Raw genomic sequence first — 17494 nt, 5'->3', positions numbered from 1 at the left:
CATTGGACAAAGGCAATTCCGCTTGCGGAAACGCAAAATTAAATGACATGCTGCGGATTTTTGAACGCGGCATAAACGCTGCGGAAAAATCCGCAGCATGTGCATAGAACTTGCGGAATCCCATTGGGGACCATGGGGTGCGGATATACATGCATTTTTCAAGCGTTTACGCTGCGGAAATTCCGCAGCATATACGCTTGAAAAATGCTACGTGGGCACACAGCCTTAGGCTTAGGCTGTGTGCCCACGTAGCATTTTTCAAGCGTATATGCTGCGGAATTTCCGCAGCGTAAACGCTTGAAAAACGCATGTATATCCGCACCCCATGGTCCCCAATGGGATTCCGCAAGTTCTATGCACATGCTGCGGATTTTTCCGCAGCGTTTATGCCGCGTTCAAAAATCCGCAGCATGTCATTTAATTTTGCGTTTCCGCAAGCGGAATTGCCTTTGTCCAATGCATAAAAAACGCAAGGCAATTCCGCATGTGGAAAACGCGTGATAAACGCGCGAAAAATGCGCGATAAACGCGTGCGGAATTCCGCATGCGTTTTTCCGGGAGAGGACTTGCATTTATGCAGCAGAAATTTTCTGCTTCATAAATGCAACGTGGGCACATAGCCTTATAAATTGTCAGGTACAGATGCTGAATTGCCGGCCGGCTTTTTTAAAGAGACAGTGCATGAAAACACTATTATTTTTTTTAATAAATCCTTTGCAGTAAATGACAAGTACAGTAAGCAACACTGTCACAGTACTTCATATATATGTGACTGACATGTTTCTATCTATCTAATCTATGTGTGAAGCTCTATTCTGTCTGTTATAAATTGTCGAGTACAGATGCTGAAATGCCGGCCGGCTTTTTTAAAGAGACGGTGCACGAAAACACTATTATATTTTTTAATAAATCCTTTACACTAAATGACAAGTACAGTAAGCAACACTGTCACTGTACTTCGTATATATGTGGCTGACATGTTTCTATCTATCTAATCTATGTGTGATTCTCTATTCCTTCTATTCTAAATTGTCGGGTACAGATGCTGAATTGCCAGCTGGCTTTTTTAAAGAGACGGTGCATGAAAACACTATTATTTTTTTTGATAAATCCTTTACACTAAATGACAAGTACAGTAAGCAACACTGTCACTGTACTTCATATATATGTGACTGGCATGTTTCTATCTATCTAATCTATGTGTGAAGCTCTATTCTTTCGGTTCTAAATTGTCGGGTACAGGTGTATGCCGCTGCTGAATTGCCGGCTTTTCATGTTTCACTGTTGGCACTGTTCCCATCGATTTGGGCAATCACTGTAATGCCACAACCACCATGGCTGTGGCATTACAGTGAGTGGCAGACAATCCCTGCATGATTGGTGCTCTAAATAGCGCCAGACATGCAGGACACGCTTTTCCTGCACGAACAGTTATCGAACATAACCTCGAACAGCCGAATTTTTTGCAAATCGTTCGGGTTCGTCGAACAACTCGAACACCACCCAAAACAGCTCTAATTTGAGATTGGCGAACAGTTCTAGTCGAACACCGCTCATCTCTAATAGGTAAATAAAAGAACACTGCTATAATACTGTTATAAAATGTGTGAGGTTGTTGTGGGATTGATTCATGTGCTTATTATAGTTTCCCTTTATGAGTAAACTTTTGCCCCCATAGATATAGGATTTACCAATGGTGAGCAATGGAGGAATCGCCGGCGATTTGCTTTGCAGACACTGAGAAACTTTGGAATGGGGAAAAAGAGCATAGAAGATAGGATCCTGGAGGAGACGCAATTCCTCATCAAGGAGCTTGAAAACACAAAGAGTAAGGTCATAGAAACATTTACAATGTATGTTAGTGTTTATTGTGCTGACGTTCCAAAATTGATGATGATTTCCATGAATTTTGTCAAGTAATGCTTTTCAGCCCCATAAAAATGAAGTAGTGTAATTTGAATTGAGCTCACATTTTAAATAGGCATCCCAAATGTCAGGGGGATGCAATTCTGTGGGTGTATCGACTAATCTGTTTTTTGATACTTGCATTTTTCTGTAGTTGGGTATCTATCAAATTTTAATACAGTAGATCTTCCGTAGCCAGACTAGGCACTAGCCACTTTTCTTAGCAGGTACCAGGGAATGCCCTGGTTTTCACCCTTCCGTCCCTGTACAGGGATTTGTCCTTCACTGCAGTGACTCCAAGGCTGCATCGATCTACTGGCCGGTGGAACAAGTTGAAAGTAGAATGGCCCCCAAGACAGGTCAGAGACAGAAATAGGGACAATGACAAAATCTATAGACAGGGTCTTGATTAAGAGGAAAGATGAGGGCAAGTTCAGGGGTGAGGCAGAGATGTAAGGCAAGTAGATCAGTCAGGAAGTGGTTGGATGGCAATTACACTGCCCAGCAGGAGATAGCAGGGCATGACACTATCGCCCTTGCTACCAGTGACACCCACAAAGTCAGAGCTACCGAGACAGAGAATGATGACCAAGGGCAATAGAGCAGGATCAGGTAAATAAGGATCAACGTTTATTTTTAAGTCATCAGACGTGTGATTTTTCTCTCAATACTGTAAATCACAAGAGTAAGCTCTGTGGTGACAATGAGCCATCAAGAAATTCTGGGAGCTTTGCACTCCGAAGCCTACAGAATTATAAATGCAGCTCTGGACTGTAATACAAACTGGAATTAAGGATCATACACTGAGCCATCAAGGAATTCTGGGAGATTTGTACTCCGAAGCCTGCAGAATTATAAATGCAGCTCTAAACTATAATACAAGCTGAAATTTAAAATCAGTACCAGATAAATAATGCAACGTACGTACGAAATGGCCTAATATTTTCCATAGATTTGATCTATATGTAAACCATAAAAACTTAATTTACACTTTGTTTAGTTAATATAAGATAATGTCTCTTTGTACCTTTTGCTACTTAGGATCTCCAGTGGATCTTACGGTATACTTGGCTCGGGCAGTCTCCAATGTGATCTGCTCCATAATCTCTGGCAATCGCTTTGATTACGAGGACAAGAGACTGTTAGCAATCACTGCCAGTATCTACAACAACTTCTGTATCATGAGTAGCACGTGGGGGACTGTGAGTATAACAATACGCTATGCAGTACAATTATGATAGTGATGGCTCCAGCCTTAAAATTTGGCATCCAATTGAGGCAATTGCGATGTTTGGATTCTATATGGCAGCACACGCACGGTTCTGTTTAAAGGGTTAATCCTATCTACTTACTCCCACTCCAAGTGATAGAATTTGCCAAAAATGATAAACTTATGGATGCCAATGGTGTCACAAAAGTGTACCATTTCTAGGTACTATTCCCTTCCCTAAACCAAAAATCTATACCTACCTCTCTGCTTCTCTATTCAGATGTATAGGGGGTTTAGGGCAGGGACATAACTACAGTGGGTGTAAGAGTTGTAGTCACTCCTCGCCTCTGAAGCTCAAGAAGGCCCAAAAGATCCATTTGGCCCATATGGAAAAACCAATACCATCAAAGACCTATGATAGTTGGGGCCATGTTAAAAATTTTACATTGGAACCCATGAGTTTCAACTTAGGCAACTGGTTCAGGGCTTGTGCAATTGCCCTCAACCTGCTCTGTAGTCTTTCGAATAGCACATAGCATCTAAGTCTCAACTGTCAAAGGGATTTTTATGCTTAGAATACCCCTTTAATATGTATCATGACATCCTGGAAGCAACAAATATTCACTATGTATATATATATACAAAAATTAAATGCAGGTCACCCACACTAGTGTTACGGATCAAAAAGGTTTTCACAAATACCGAAGAAAATTAAAGGTAGATCTAACACCAAGTTGATAAAAACTCTTCTTTATACCAGTATATGGAGGAGAGAAACTAGCCCTTTCTGAATGTAGTAAAACCAAATCTGGAGAAAAAAATCTTACTTGGTGAAGTTGTGCTGAGGCACCTGCGAAAGGATGGATGCAGCCGAAACACATTGTGTTTTTTAAATAAAAAGTATTTCTATATACTTCTTATTTATTAGAGTAAAATATTTTAAAAAAACTGCAATAGCGCTGCAGCTATAGTAAGATCAGATAGGCAAAGAGCCGCAATCTCAAAGCACCGTATGCCATGGTGCAAGTAATAATGAAATGATTAAAAGAAAAGAGATGCGCTGCAAACCACTCAAAATACAAAAAGAGTGATTCCTACCTGTCTTAGAGAAAATGGTAGTCCAAATGAAGCACTTCAGATATAAGCGTACAGCTTCCAGTGGTCCTTTAAAGAAGTCACAACTAGTGTTGAGCCACCCCCGTAGTGTTCGGGTTTGGTTCGGTTCGTCGAACACCGGGATGTTTGTGGAACTGTTCGTCGAACACCTTAGAACACTGTCGAACACCGTTAAAACCAATGGCAGGCAAACAAAAACACATAGAAAACACCTTCAAAGGTGTCCAAAAGCTGACAAACTGCTCAGAATACACTCTCTTTAAAAAAGCCGGCCGGCAATTCAGCATCGGTACCCGACAATTTAGAACAGGAAGAATAGAGCATCACACATAGATTAGATAGATAGAAACATGTCAGGCACATATATAATAAGTACAGTGATAGTGTTGATTACTGTACTTGTCATTTAGAGTTAAAATAAAGGATTTATTTAAAAAAAAATTGGCGTGGGGTTCCCCGTAATTTTAGTCTCTAGCGGAGGTTAAGCAGACGGCTGGGGCAGATGTTTGAAGCCCGGGAAGGGGGTAATACCCACGGAGCTTCCCAGGCTACTAATATCAGCCCCCAGCTGAATACCTAGCCTTTACTAGCTATTAAAATGGGGGACCCAAAAAAAATTGACGAGGGGTCCCCCCTATTTTAATAGCTAGCAAAGGCTAGGCAGACAGCTGGGGGCTGATATTAATAGCCCAGGAAGGGTGCCTTGAATATTGACCCCCTCCCAGGCTAGAAGCACCAGCTGTCACTGTACTTATTATATATGTGACTGACATGTTTCTATCTATCTAATCTAAGTGTGATGTTATACTCTTTCTGTTCTAAATTGTCAGGTACCGATGCTGAATTGCCGGCCGGCTTTTTTAAAGAGACAGTGCATGAAAACACTATTATTTTTTTTATAATAAATCCTTTAACACTAAATGACAAGTACAGTAACCAACACTGTCACTGTACTTATTATATATGTGACTGACATGTTTCTATCTATCTAATCTATGTGTGATGCTCTATTCTTTCTGTTCTAAATTGTCGGGTGCCGGTGTATGCCGCTGCTGAATTGCCGGCTTTTCATGTTTCACTGTGAGCACTGTTCCCATCGATTTGGGCAACTACTGTAATGCCACAACCACCATGGCTGTGGCATTACAGTGAGTGGCAGACAATCCCTGTATGATGTGAAAAAATCTAGTTACGCTTTTGGTGCACGAACAGTTATCGAACATAACCTTGAACAGCCGAATTTTTTGCAAATCGTTTGCGTTCGTCGAACGACTCGAACACCGCCCAAAACAGCTCGAATTTGAGATTGGCGAACAGTTCTAGTCGAACACCGCTCATCTCTAGTCACAACTGAAACTTGAGGTGACGGATAAGTGCTGGAGTCTGTAGAACGAGCTGTGAGTATTGCAGAAAATGGGTTCAGACGGCGTGTTAACGCCGGAGATAGCGGGCTGCAGAGACTCTCAGAGACTCGGGCTTTCAGGTACATGCAGCCGTTGCACTAGGTGGATATAGGGATGAAGATCATGGGTTAAAAGAACTGCAGACAGCCTGATAGATGTGCCGGCCGATCACACCTGCAGGACAAGCTGATGATCAAGGACGTGAGCGCTTAGTATCTGTGTGACGTCACAACAGCTGGGGAATTCCACTGAGGGAAAACCAGTCCAGCGCTTATCCAACGCGTTTCCGAGGTCACGGCCTCCTTCGTCAGGGATTTGCAGACACAAGGCGCTCCCTTGTATATATAGGTGGATAATCATCCCATAAATTAGCAAAAAAAACTCCAAAAAAACTTAATTAAAAGCAAAAATCTCGATCTCACTGTTGAGGCCATGTGGTTTCAGTGAGTTCATTCTGAATATCTATCTGCTTTCCGCTTTGGACATTTATTTGACATAATCGAGATGGGGACCTGATTCGTGCCGCATTTAGCTAATCTCTACTTGTGGAGGTACGAGTGCTTCACCTCCCTCCCCACCAGGGGCCTGGCGCGGGTCTTGTCCTATGGAAACGTTTTATTGATGATGGAAATTAATAAAAACTATTTTAATCTGAAATTTACGTCAGCCACCAGTACATCGTCAGTTAATTTTTTAGATATCACAGTTTTTATGGAAAATGGGCAGCTAATTACAAAAAGTTATAGAAAGCCTCCTGATAGTAACAGTTATATTGACATAAGTAGTTGCCATTTACCTGTGTGGCACCCCAGGAGTAGGGATGCCACATTGGCATTGCCACCCTCACAGGGGGTGATGCCATGCCTAGAAGCAAAGAGGGGTCCCCTTATCATGTAACACCAGCATCCAGCACATTTCCTGGCTCCATACCAGAAGGGTGAGCTTCCCGTTTAAATTGGAGCCTAGAGGCGGGGTTTAGAAAAGTCAGTTGGAGTGAGAAAAGGCAGTTGGAGACAGGAGAGGGACGAAGGAGAACCTGGGGAAGGGAGCTGTGACCAAGCTCGCCCCAGAGAAAAGCGCAAGAGACAGGACACCGGAGTCCATGGTTGTTCGGGTACTAAAATCCCAAAAGCTAAATCCGGAGGGCAGGAGACTGCAGGTCTCCTGGCCCCACTAAACGCCCGATGGCTATGCAGCATCCTGGGGCCCATCGCCGCCACGAAGGAGCGACACCTAAAAAGGGCTCGAGCTGCCTGCCATACGGGCAAGGAATAGAAGTTTGCTGAGGAACGAGGGCTGGAGCATAGCTTTAAGCAGCAGGGCCAAAGAGGATAGCGCAGAGAAACGACCTGGAGAGGTACACAGAAAGGGGTCCCGTTCAAGTGCTTCCAAAATAACTGAGAGTTGACTGGATCACTTCACCGGAGGACACAGGACGACGTGGGCGATTATAACCTGGCCATTGTGACGCGCCCCCAGGGCAGTGGGGTGCTTGGTGTCCGGGCCTATGGATGCTGGGGGGGGGGGAATATGTCACAGTGGCTGGCCCGGTCCGTTGGCCAGGGTGGTCAGCAAAAAGGGGATAGTTTATATGGGATTTGTAGTTTGATCGTGATGCCACCTGTGGTTTCTGGTAATTTGTAACAGCGCTGCTGCAGACCTCTGAGGCAGTTGATAGGCAGCTAGGATGGAGCAGCTCCCTACAGATGGAGCGGGCTTCACGGCAGTGTAGAGTTTGACTGTGGGTGGTGGTGGTGATGCTGGGGCTTGTAGTGCAGTCGGGATGGTGCAGCAGGAGTAAGTGACAGAGACAGGGGAATCGCTTCAATACCTTTACTGGTGCGGATGTCAGGTACGGTACAGGGTACTCAGTAGGAAGGGTGCACTTCAGGACTTCTCCCCAGTGAGTGGGTATAAGGCCTCCTGGTCCGTGTCTCCCTCTCTCTAAGCTCCTGGCCAGCCTGCAACTGGGCCTAGCTTCTGTGTCGTGTTGCTCTCTTCACCTGTCGCTTGGTAGTAGGACCTTCCGCCGGCAACAACTATCCCTGGGAGCCGGGGCCTTCGTGGTTCCTGTTCCTGTAATGGGTTTAGCTTCAGGTCGGCCAGGGACTTGTAGTCCTCCTGGTATACCGGTGATCCCTACTGGGTATAAAGGGACCCTGTAGGCGCGGACCCGTTGTCTGGTTTGTATACTCGTGGGTGAGCCTATGATGCTCCTCTGCCCCCTCAACTCCTCTCTCCTCTCCTTCCAGCCCACTCTAGGCTCTCACTGGCCTGACTAGCCCGCAGCTTGGGCCTAGCCTGGCTTTCAGCCACACAGACTTCAGCTTGTCTGGTGCTGCAGCATCGTGTCACACTCCCTGCTTCCCACTGACTGACTTCCTGAACTCCACCCCCCACTATATATATACCTGACAGGGCTCCATCTAGTGGACTTGGGTGGAGGTGTCTGCATGTATTGAGGCCACTGGGGAAAATCCGTCTGTGCTACACCCAGGAGTTCTGTGACAGCCTGCAGCCGCAGTGCGTCACAATTGTAACTTAGAGCAGCTTAACAACTGTAAGTAAAGCCTGAAAACTGCACCCCACTGTGTCCTTGACTAATTATTGCGTCACCAGCCCTGCACTACACTGTCCCTGCCGGCAACATCTACTTGTAAAAATCACCATATACTGCCCTGGAGCTTAGCTCTGCCCGTGGAGAGCTGAACCAACTCTGCTGTGTCACCATCAGCCCCTGTGTATCTGCACTGCAGCGGCGGCCCCATATAGCCACATACCAAGGGTGGCGTCACGAACATTATCCCCAAATCTTTATTTCCCCAAATTGACTTTCACTGCTCTTTATTTGACTGCCCGGGCTACGGATCGGGTCACTGCCACCGTGACTACCCCAATACAGGACCGGCCCGGCTGCCCAGTACCCTACGGCCCCATGGGGTGCGTCACCTGCGTGGCTCAAAAATATTCCTAAAGGCCAATTTATGCGGACAAGGAGGAACTGTACTTATTATGAAGATTACCAGAATGAATCTGAAAAGATGATAGACCAATTCACCCAAAAAGGCTATAATCATACAGACCTTGAGAATCTGAGAGAACAGGTAGGGAAAATTCCTAGAAATCAGTTGTTGCTAAATAAAAAATGTGTGATATAAAAAAAAGAACAATAATGATTAGTGTTGAGCGAACATGCTCGACACTGCTCAGTACTCGCCCGAGCATCTCACTACTCGGGATGTTCGGCGAGCACCGAGCATTTCCAGGTCTCCGCCCTGCACGTTTGGCGCTCTTTACAGAGCCAGTGAACATGCAGAGATTGCCAGCCAGTAACTGGAATGTCGCAGCCATGTTGTTTGTGGGCATTACAGTGATTGGCTGGCCGCACAGCGTCACCTCGAGTATTTAAAACCGGGCGCTGCCTTCTTGGACACAGTCGCTCCGGATCAGACAGTGTAGGGTCAGTGCTGCTGAACTAGGGAGAGATTTATAGTCCGAAATAGTTAGTGTAGGGACTCTAAAGCCTGCCAAATCAAACAAACAGTCCTTCTCAGGGCTAATATCCATCCCAGATATCAGGCAGGCAGGCTGTATAGGAGACGCAGTGGTTATACCAGCAAACGCTGCATTACAGTCCTGTGTGCTCCTGTTGGTCAAATTGCTAGACTTATCACCCCGGTCTCAGGGGCCAGGAAAAATTATTATTTTTTTTATCTACATCCGGTATTTTTTTTTCCTCAGTCAGACTGTCCAAATGCGCGTCTTATTAAACTTTTGGTATATCCCCCCCCCCCAAAAAAAAATTGAGTGTGTCTGTGACTGTTCAGACACCAATATATCAGTTTAAAAGAGTCTGGTGTAGGCCAGAAAAAAAGAACTGTGGTTTTGCAGTTCCACGGGTCAAATCTCTGTATTATCCTGTTTTTGGCAATTTTTGCCGTAAAAAAAAAACTGTAATAGTGTCTCCCTGACTGGTCAGATACCAATATATCTGTTTAAAAGAGTCTGGTGTAGGCCAGAAAAATATAACTGTGGTTTTGCAGTTCCACGAGTCAAATCTCTGTAATATCCTGTTTTGGCAATTTTTGCTGTAAAAAAAAAACGTAATAGTGTCTCCCTGACTGGTCAGACACCAATATATCTGTTTAAAAGAGTGTGGTGTAGGCCAGAAAAATATAACTGTGGTTTTGCAGTTCCACGGGTCAAATCTCTGTATTATCCTGTTTTTGGCATTTTTTGGCTTAAAAAAAAATGTACTAGTGTCTCCCTGACTGGTCAGACACCAATATATCTGTTTGAAAGAGCCTGGTGTAGGCCAGAAAAATATAACTGTGGTTTTGCAGTTCCACGGTTCAAATCTCTGTATTATCCAGCTTTTGGTATTTTTTCCGTAAAGAAAAACAGTAATAGTGTCTCCCTGATTGTTCAGACACAAATATATCTGTTTAAAAGAGTCTGGTGTAGGCCAGAAAAATATAACTGTGGTTTTGCAGTTCCACGGTTCAAATCTCTGTATTATCCAGCTTTTGGTATTTTTTCTGTAAAGAAAAACAGTAATTGTGTCTGCCTGATTGTTCAGACACAAATATATCTGTTTGAAACATTCTGGTGCAGGCCAGAAAAATATAACTGTGGTTTTGCAGTTCCACGGTTCAAATCTCTGTATTATCCAGCTTTTGGTATTTTTTCCGTAAAGAAAAACTGTAATAGTGTCTCCCTGATTGTTCAGACACAAATATATCTGTTTGAAAGATTCTGGTGTAGGCCAGAAAAATATAACTGTGGTTTTCCTCTTCCACGGTTCTAATCTCCTTTTTATTAACCTTTTTCCATTGATAGTGCGAGTGTAAGCTATTTTACTTAATTTACAATGGGCAAGGCGCGTGGCAAGGGACGTGGAACTGGACGTTCTGGTGATGGTGCGTGTAGCGGACGGGGCCGTGGCGAAGGTGAAAATGTGCCACAACCAACAGCCACATCTTCTCGCTCCCACTTCTTGACCAAATTACTAGGGAACCACACTACAACACCAGTATTGCAAACTGATCAGTGTGAACAGGTTATTAATTGGATAGCAGATAATACTGCCAGTTACCTGGGCACCACCACCTCTGGTCTGTATTCCACACGGTCAAGTTTTAGTAGCCGTGAGTCTCGACTGCATACTCCTCCTCACCCTGATGCTCCTTCCTCCCACCATGCCGAGTGTCGTCAGACAGCAACTGATCCCACACTTGGACACTCTGAAGAGCTGTTCACTGGTCCATTTCCATATTTGTGCCCCTCGCCTGCTCCGCTTGAAGTGGTGGAAGAGGAGATCCGATGTAGCGATGGCCAAATATTTGAACAGCCACGGCCAGAGGAAGTCAACGCTGGCAATTTGTCACAAGTGGTGGACGATGACGAGACACAATTGCCACGAAGTGAGGAGGAGGATCGTGGTGCGCAAGTGGAAGAGGAGGAGGTGGTGGATGATCTAGTAATTGACCCAACGTGGCAGGAGGACACGCAGAGCAAGGCAAGCAGCACACAGGGTGAGGGAGACAGAGCACCCCAACAGGCAGGAAGAAGCAGTGTGGTGGCCACACACAGAAGGCAGGCAACAGTTCCTCGTAACACCAACACGAGGGACATTGCCAGTACAACCGGTAGGTCTTCCAGAGTCTGGAATTTTTTTAAAGACTCTGCTGATAACCTCAAAAAGGCCATTTGTACCACCTGCCATGCCAGCATCAGCAGGGGTGACAAAACTACCAGCCTGACCACCACCAGCATGATCAGGCACATGGCAGCAAAGCACCCGACTTTGTGGGGCGAACCCCAGGGTCCACGACCAGTGTCAGCGGGTGTCACCACTGCTTTTTCCACTGTTGTGCATGTAATAGAACCCCCTGTTGTGCGTGCAAGGCAATCCTCTGTCCATACTGCATGCAAAGATGCCCCCCCTCTCAGTCTTCACTTGTTATGGCAGTTTCTCAAGAAACAGCATCAACATCCACGTCCCACCGCAGCATCCAATTGTCCATATTCCAGAGCTTTGAACGAAAGCACAAATTCGCAGCCAATTCCCCACAGGCCACAGTCCTAAATTCGAACATTTCACGACTGTTTGCGTTGGAAATGCTGCCTTTTAGAGGGGTGGAGACGGAATCCTTCCGCAACCTTATGGCGGTGGCCGTCCGTCGGTACTCGGTCCCCAGCCGACACTATTTTGTCCGGTGTGCCATCCCTGCACTACACAAGCACGTGTCCCAAAACATCTGCCGTGCCCTCAACAACGCAGTTACTGGGAGAGTTCACCTGACAACGGACGCGTGGACAAGTGCTTGTGGTCAGGGACGGTACATCTTCCTGACGGCACACTGGGTAAACATAGTGGAAGCCGGGACCCAGTCGGACGTGGGACGGAACACATCCTCCCCACACCGAGGATTGCGGGCCCTATGTCAGTCAGAGTTGCCCCCACAGTGTACAGCTCCTGCACCTCATCCTCCTCCTCTTCATGTTCAGCCTCCATCTCAGATATCACCACATCAGTAACAAGCTGGAAGAACTGCAGTACTGCCTCAGCCAAGCGGGAACAGGCTTTGCTGAAACTCATAAGCTTAGGTGATAAACCTCACACTGCTTGTGAGTTGTGGACTAGAGATGAGCGGTGTTCGACTCGAACTGTTCGCCAATCTCAAATTCGAACTGTTTTGAGTGGTGTTCGAGCCGTTTGGCGTACACGAACGATTTGAAAAAAATCCGGCTGTTCGAGGTTATGTTCGATAACTGTTCGTGCACCAAAATCATAACTGGATTTTTTCACAGTAATGCTGATAATCAATGTTAATACGCAGTTTGAGTGTACAGCGGGGTGGGGAGAGGGGCAGGGGATGGATCTCTGCATAAATAATGAAGATCTCCATTTTTTTTTCTCTTTCCTGCATTTACAGTGGGGAGGTGCAATCTGTCAGCCTATCAGCAGCGCACACACGGAGCGAACTGCTTTTTTTCACACAAGCATGGGCATGTGTCATTGGCTGTGTATGTCACATGTCCTTGCCCTATAAGACCCAGCCATTTTCCCCGTCGCCACCATTTTCTCACTGCTGCAGCTGCGTGTTAGACGGCACCGCTGTTGCTTTGTGCGCTATACTTTCAGTGTTAATTTCAAGCCAATTTTCTCAGAAATATACAGATAGCTTGGAAGTAGGGAATAGTTGTGATTGCAGTCCTTTTGAGGACTAGGTTACAGCATTTCCTATGACTTTTAGCAGGCAGGTCTGTGCTGTTAAATAGATAGGTTGGGAGTAGGGTCTACTTGTAATTGCAGTCCTTTTGAGGACTAGGTTACAGCATTTCCTAAGACTTTTAGCAGGCAGGTCTGTGCTCTTAAATAGACAGCTTGGGAGTAGGGACTAGTTGTAATTGCAGTCCTTTTGAGGAGTAGGTTACAGCATTTCCTAGGACTTTTTGCCAGGCAGGTCTGTGCCAGTCCTGTGCAAGTGTTTTTCACAGCATTTGGCTAAATCTAGCTAAGCAAATCCTTTTTGGCCTCTTGCAGTGTGTGTTAGTCAGTGGAGTAGCGTATCTGTGTTGCAAGCTACACCACCTGTGTATAGAATACAATTTTTTTTACTGCACCTAGTGTAAGGGGGGATACTCGCTGCACCGGGTAAATCAAAGCACACCAGCAATGTCCTTCCGGTATTTCACAATGCTGCAGTTTATAGCACTTCATAAACCACAGTTCACAGGGTCCAACTCAGTGGCATGCCGACACACATATACATATAATGTTCACGAGCCAAGTGGCAGACCGGCCCACTTGCTCCAGGTACAGCCTTCAGCAAGGTAATCAGATAGCAATGTCCATATAACACAGGGTATTACCTTTGCCGGGTTTAGCTGTCTCAGTCCATTACTCCGCCACCACTGTGGCTTTGCGGCTTCCCAGGTAGGGGTCTCCAGCCGTCGTTCCTCGAAGGATACTGGTATGTCTTCACTCACATCCAGCCTGCGCCTTTCAGGACTCTTGTATGCCAAGCCGGCTCTCCCTCAAAGGTCACTAGCATCCACACAGGATCCAGGCTTTGCCTTTCAGGCACCAGGCTTCACTCGGCCTCACTAGGCCTCTCACAAACGGTGTCCCACACACACGGAGCACAGGCCTCACGCCTCACACCGAACACACCTGTCTCAAATTACCAGGGTTTATATATCCTGTGCACACACACACAAACTGACAGGACCTTGCTGATGTCACAGTCATGTGATCAGTCAGCTGTGTGTATAGGTCCTGTGTGCTGTCCCAGTCATGTGTACAGACCTTTACTGTGCATACAGGACCTGTGTGATGTCACAGTCATGTGACCAGTCACCTGAGGGGAAAGGTATATGGTCAGGTAAAACACATCCTAGACCATTACCGTAATGCAAGCACGTCGCTGCATTACATATCCCCCCCTCTGTTCAAACTTGTGGGGTTGAACACATAATATACACAATCACCTCATATCCCACAGCTCATACCGAGACCATGTACTTGTCAATTGCTCTGTTCAGCCCCTGGAATATTAGTCAATGACATTAGCCCATTCCTTAGGGACCTACCATTTGTCACTGTCACTGACTTCGTCGGGTCACCTTTCCGGGTCGTAACCTTGTCAGAGCTCCCCCGCTCCCAGCGGTCAGTTGTAACCTTGTCAGGTCTCCCCCGCTCCCAGCAGTCAGTCATACAGCGGTGTGACTCACATGCCCTGGTATCTAAGGTCCGGTTCGACTCCGTACTGTCCCGTCCTCTATGGGGTCGTTTGTATGGGCTGCTCAAACCTGAGTTACTGGAGGTCTCACTACCTCTAAACCCACGCCCACTACTCTCAGGACATCTTGAAAGGTTCCTAACTCCAGCTGTAGCTGTTCTGTTATTGAGGGGGCCCTTTCTCTGTCGGGTCTCACTATTTCTAGATGGCTTCCATCTTCTGCTGCTCAGATGATGCTGTCTATCTACTCGCAGTCTAGCGAGATTCAATTGTTCTACCTCCTGCAGGTAGATCACTCAGTACTCAATCAGCATGCGTATATATTCTAGGCTTTCTTCTGTTCCTACAGCGGAGAAGGACACCATGCCGTCTTCGTCTGGTATCCAGTCCTGATCACGTGGACTGCTTACTTTCACCACACCAGATTTCTTGACCATCATCTGCATGGCTCGACCGCTTCTCCCAATGAGCTTTCTCACCAGAACATGAGGCACCCGGATGACCTCTTCAAGCATACTCTGAGCTTTCCTCATCAGCTCTAGTTGTCTAGCGGCTTGTTCCGTCTTCAACCGGAGAAACCGCTTCGTGCGAATACATCGCCAATGCATATCACTTAGGATCGCCACCCTCTTCACTGTGACTTCGGTCATGGACAGAACCACCAGCTGTTTAGCTTCAGAGGTCAAGTACACCTTACAGGCTCCCACAGCCTTCTTAAACTCTTCATGCATGGACTCACGGGTGCATTCTTCCCTCAAATCCTCGGGTACATCTACGAGGCATTTGTACCAAGACGTTTCGGTCTCACCAGTAGTTTCCAGACGATCAACCAGCTCAGGGTTCAGGGATAACTGACTTTCAGCTTCTTCCCCCTGTATGCTTACCCTGAGCTGACTCACAGCTACAAATTCACGAATTTTCGTCTTGACCACTTCCACTTCATATTTATCTTCTGTTACCATGCTCTTAGCTCTCCTCAGGTCCACCTTCTCATGGTATAAGGGAGTGAGCGCAACGTGTTTGCCCTTTTCCTTCTCCAAGGAGGCCTCGTTCACCGAGTGATACTTTGTCAGGCGACTTTTGAGCCCGGAAACCTCTTCCTCTAGTTCCGTCACTCGCCTCTCAGCGGCCTGTCTCTGAAGCTCTTCCTGCTTCAAATGGGCCTGAAGCAATTCCTTGAGCTCCCTGATCTCGGCTCTTACTTCCATTGAATCATCCAAGCTCGCATCACTCGAGGAGGTATCTGCTTCATACCTCCCCTCACCAGCGGCCAACTCCTGGCCCTGGTCTGTGGCTTCTCCGATGGACTCCTCCATCTTTTTCCGCTCAGCTTCCATCTTGCTGACTGTTTCTTTAAGGCACGTCTCTGCCCTCTGGAGAGTTTCACAGGACATCTGTAGCTCCTTCACCTGAGCTTCCAGACCTAGGGTCTTTCCACGGAGATAATCATTCTCCTCACGGGTCTCTTGCAGAGTGGTCTCACCTACTTGGCGCACGTGCTCTGCACCCGCCTTATCCTCCTCTAGTTTTTCTTTTACCTTGAGGAGATCCTCATAATCTCTCTTAAGTTGTTGCAGTTCCATACCGAACTTTTCATCACACTCCTTCTTGGAGTCACACAGCTCCTGGTTGAACTGTTCGCGCAATCGTTCTAGGTTTTGTTCACGCCCAGCAACTTCATGCTGCAGCGCCTCTTTGAGGGCTGACAGCTCTAACTGTACCAGGGAGAAGCGATCTTTCACCTCGCATAACTCATCTTCATACACCGTTTTGTCAATCTGTAATTGAAAAACCTCCTCCTTGATTTTACGGCGGTCCTCCTTTATTCCGTAGAACATTTCCTTTCAATGGTTAATTTCCGCATTGCTTCCCTCCATGTCTCGCTGCCAGTTCCTCATAACCTGGTATATTTTCTGCTGCTCAGACTCCAGGTTCAGCTGGTCTGAGGACACGCTTCCCAGGTTTCCACATATCTGCTGCACGTCAATCTGACACTGCGGCCTGATAGGCTCCCGCACTTGGTCATGACTGGCCGCCTCCCCTTTCAGGGCTGTCGGATCCTGATCCGTCAGTCTCAGTACTGTACCGGAAGTTGCTAATGGCAACGTCATCTCCTCTTCTACCTCTAAAGGAGGATCCACACTTGAAGCATAGGCACACAGTACTACATTCGCTTTATTTTCATTTTCAGGGAGTACTACCGGAGCAACCTTTTTGTGGCCCTTGCGCCGTCGACGACGAGAGGGGAACTCTCTCCCCTCGTCTAGCCCCTCCTGACTGAACTCACTTTTTACTTTCATAGTGTCACAGTCAGCTACGGGGTCTGTGTCCCTCCCCATGGTGTTGTGGACTAACAGGTCACCTCCCACTTTGACGTCACCCCCTTCTACTGGAGTTACCCCGTTATCAATGGTCACATTGTCATTTTTAGTAGGTACCGACCCACAACCAGTAACAATTTCCAGTTTTCTGCAGTCCACACTCTTGTGAAAATCCGCCCCTTTTTAGACTCCACCCCCTTTTTAACAACCACACCGGCAGGGTAATTTTTACACAAAAAATCAGCAGTAGTCTTAGGACTCAGTTCACAACATCTCTTACCTCCTCCCCGGGCACTCTGGGACAACACTGGCTCCCCCGGAGAGTCCATAGAATGGTCCACTGCCGCCATTCCACCTCGTGCCCACAGCTCCTGCGGTTCCTGCACCATGTCCAGTAAAAGTTTCCCAAATACCTGCTCCGGTCCCAACCGGCCCTTCAACCGCTCAATAGCTCCAGACAGATCTGCTGCTTTGCTCACAGCCATCGCGGTACGCTGTTCACACTAGAACTTCACCGCTCTCCCGGAAAAATATTAGTGGCCCCGCCGAGCCACCGCAAACCAGGTTTGAGTGCGACGATAATCTTCGCAACCCCGCCGAGTTGCAGTCAGATGCTTTTAATTTCATGAGCCCCGCCGAGCCACAGCAAACCAGGTTTGAGTGCGACGCCAATCTTCGCAACCCCGCCGAGTTGCAGCAAACAACCGGATTTGAGTGCGACGCCAATCTTCGCAACCCCGCCGAGTTGCAGCAAACAACCGGATTTGAGTGCGACGCCAATCTTCGCAACCC

The 17494-nt window shown here is 46.8% G+C and overlaps 1 protein-coding gene across 4 annotated transcripts in view; it reads left to right on the top strand.

Annotated features, from left to right (window-relative positions):
• Positions 1 to 17494, top strand: part of LOC141154946 (cytochrome P450 2F3-like) — a 362896-nt gene that overhangs the window by 124094 nt on the left and 221308 nt on the right. For all 4 annotated transcript variants that reach the window (XM_073641520.1, XM_073641519.1, XM_073641521.1 and 1 more), the window contains 2 exons: positions 1679 to 1828; positions 2947 to 3107. In XM_073641520.1, the coding sequence (XP_073497621.1) occupies positions 1679 to 1828; positions 2947 to 3107 (311 nt within the window). The remainder of the gene's footprint in view (positions 1 to 1678; positions 1829 to 2946; positions 3108 to 17494) is intronic.

The sequence above is a fragment of the Phyllobates terribilis genome, unplaced genomic scaffold (genome assembly GCF_046119375.1).
Source record: "Phyllobates terribilis strain yellow unplaced genomic scaffold, ASM4611937v1 Scaffold_7__3_contigs__length_470593459, whole genome shotgun sequence".
Classification (NCBI taxonomy): Eukaryota; Metazoa; Chordata; class Amphibia; order Anura; family Dendrobatidae; genus Phyllobates; species Phyllobates terribilis.
The sequence above is the reverse complement of the archived record's forward strand: the minus strand, read 5'-3'. Positions and strand labels throughout refer to the sequence as shown.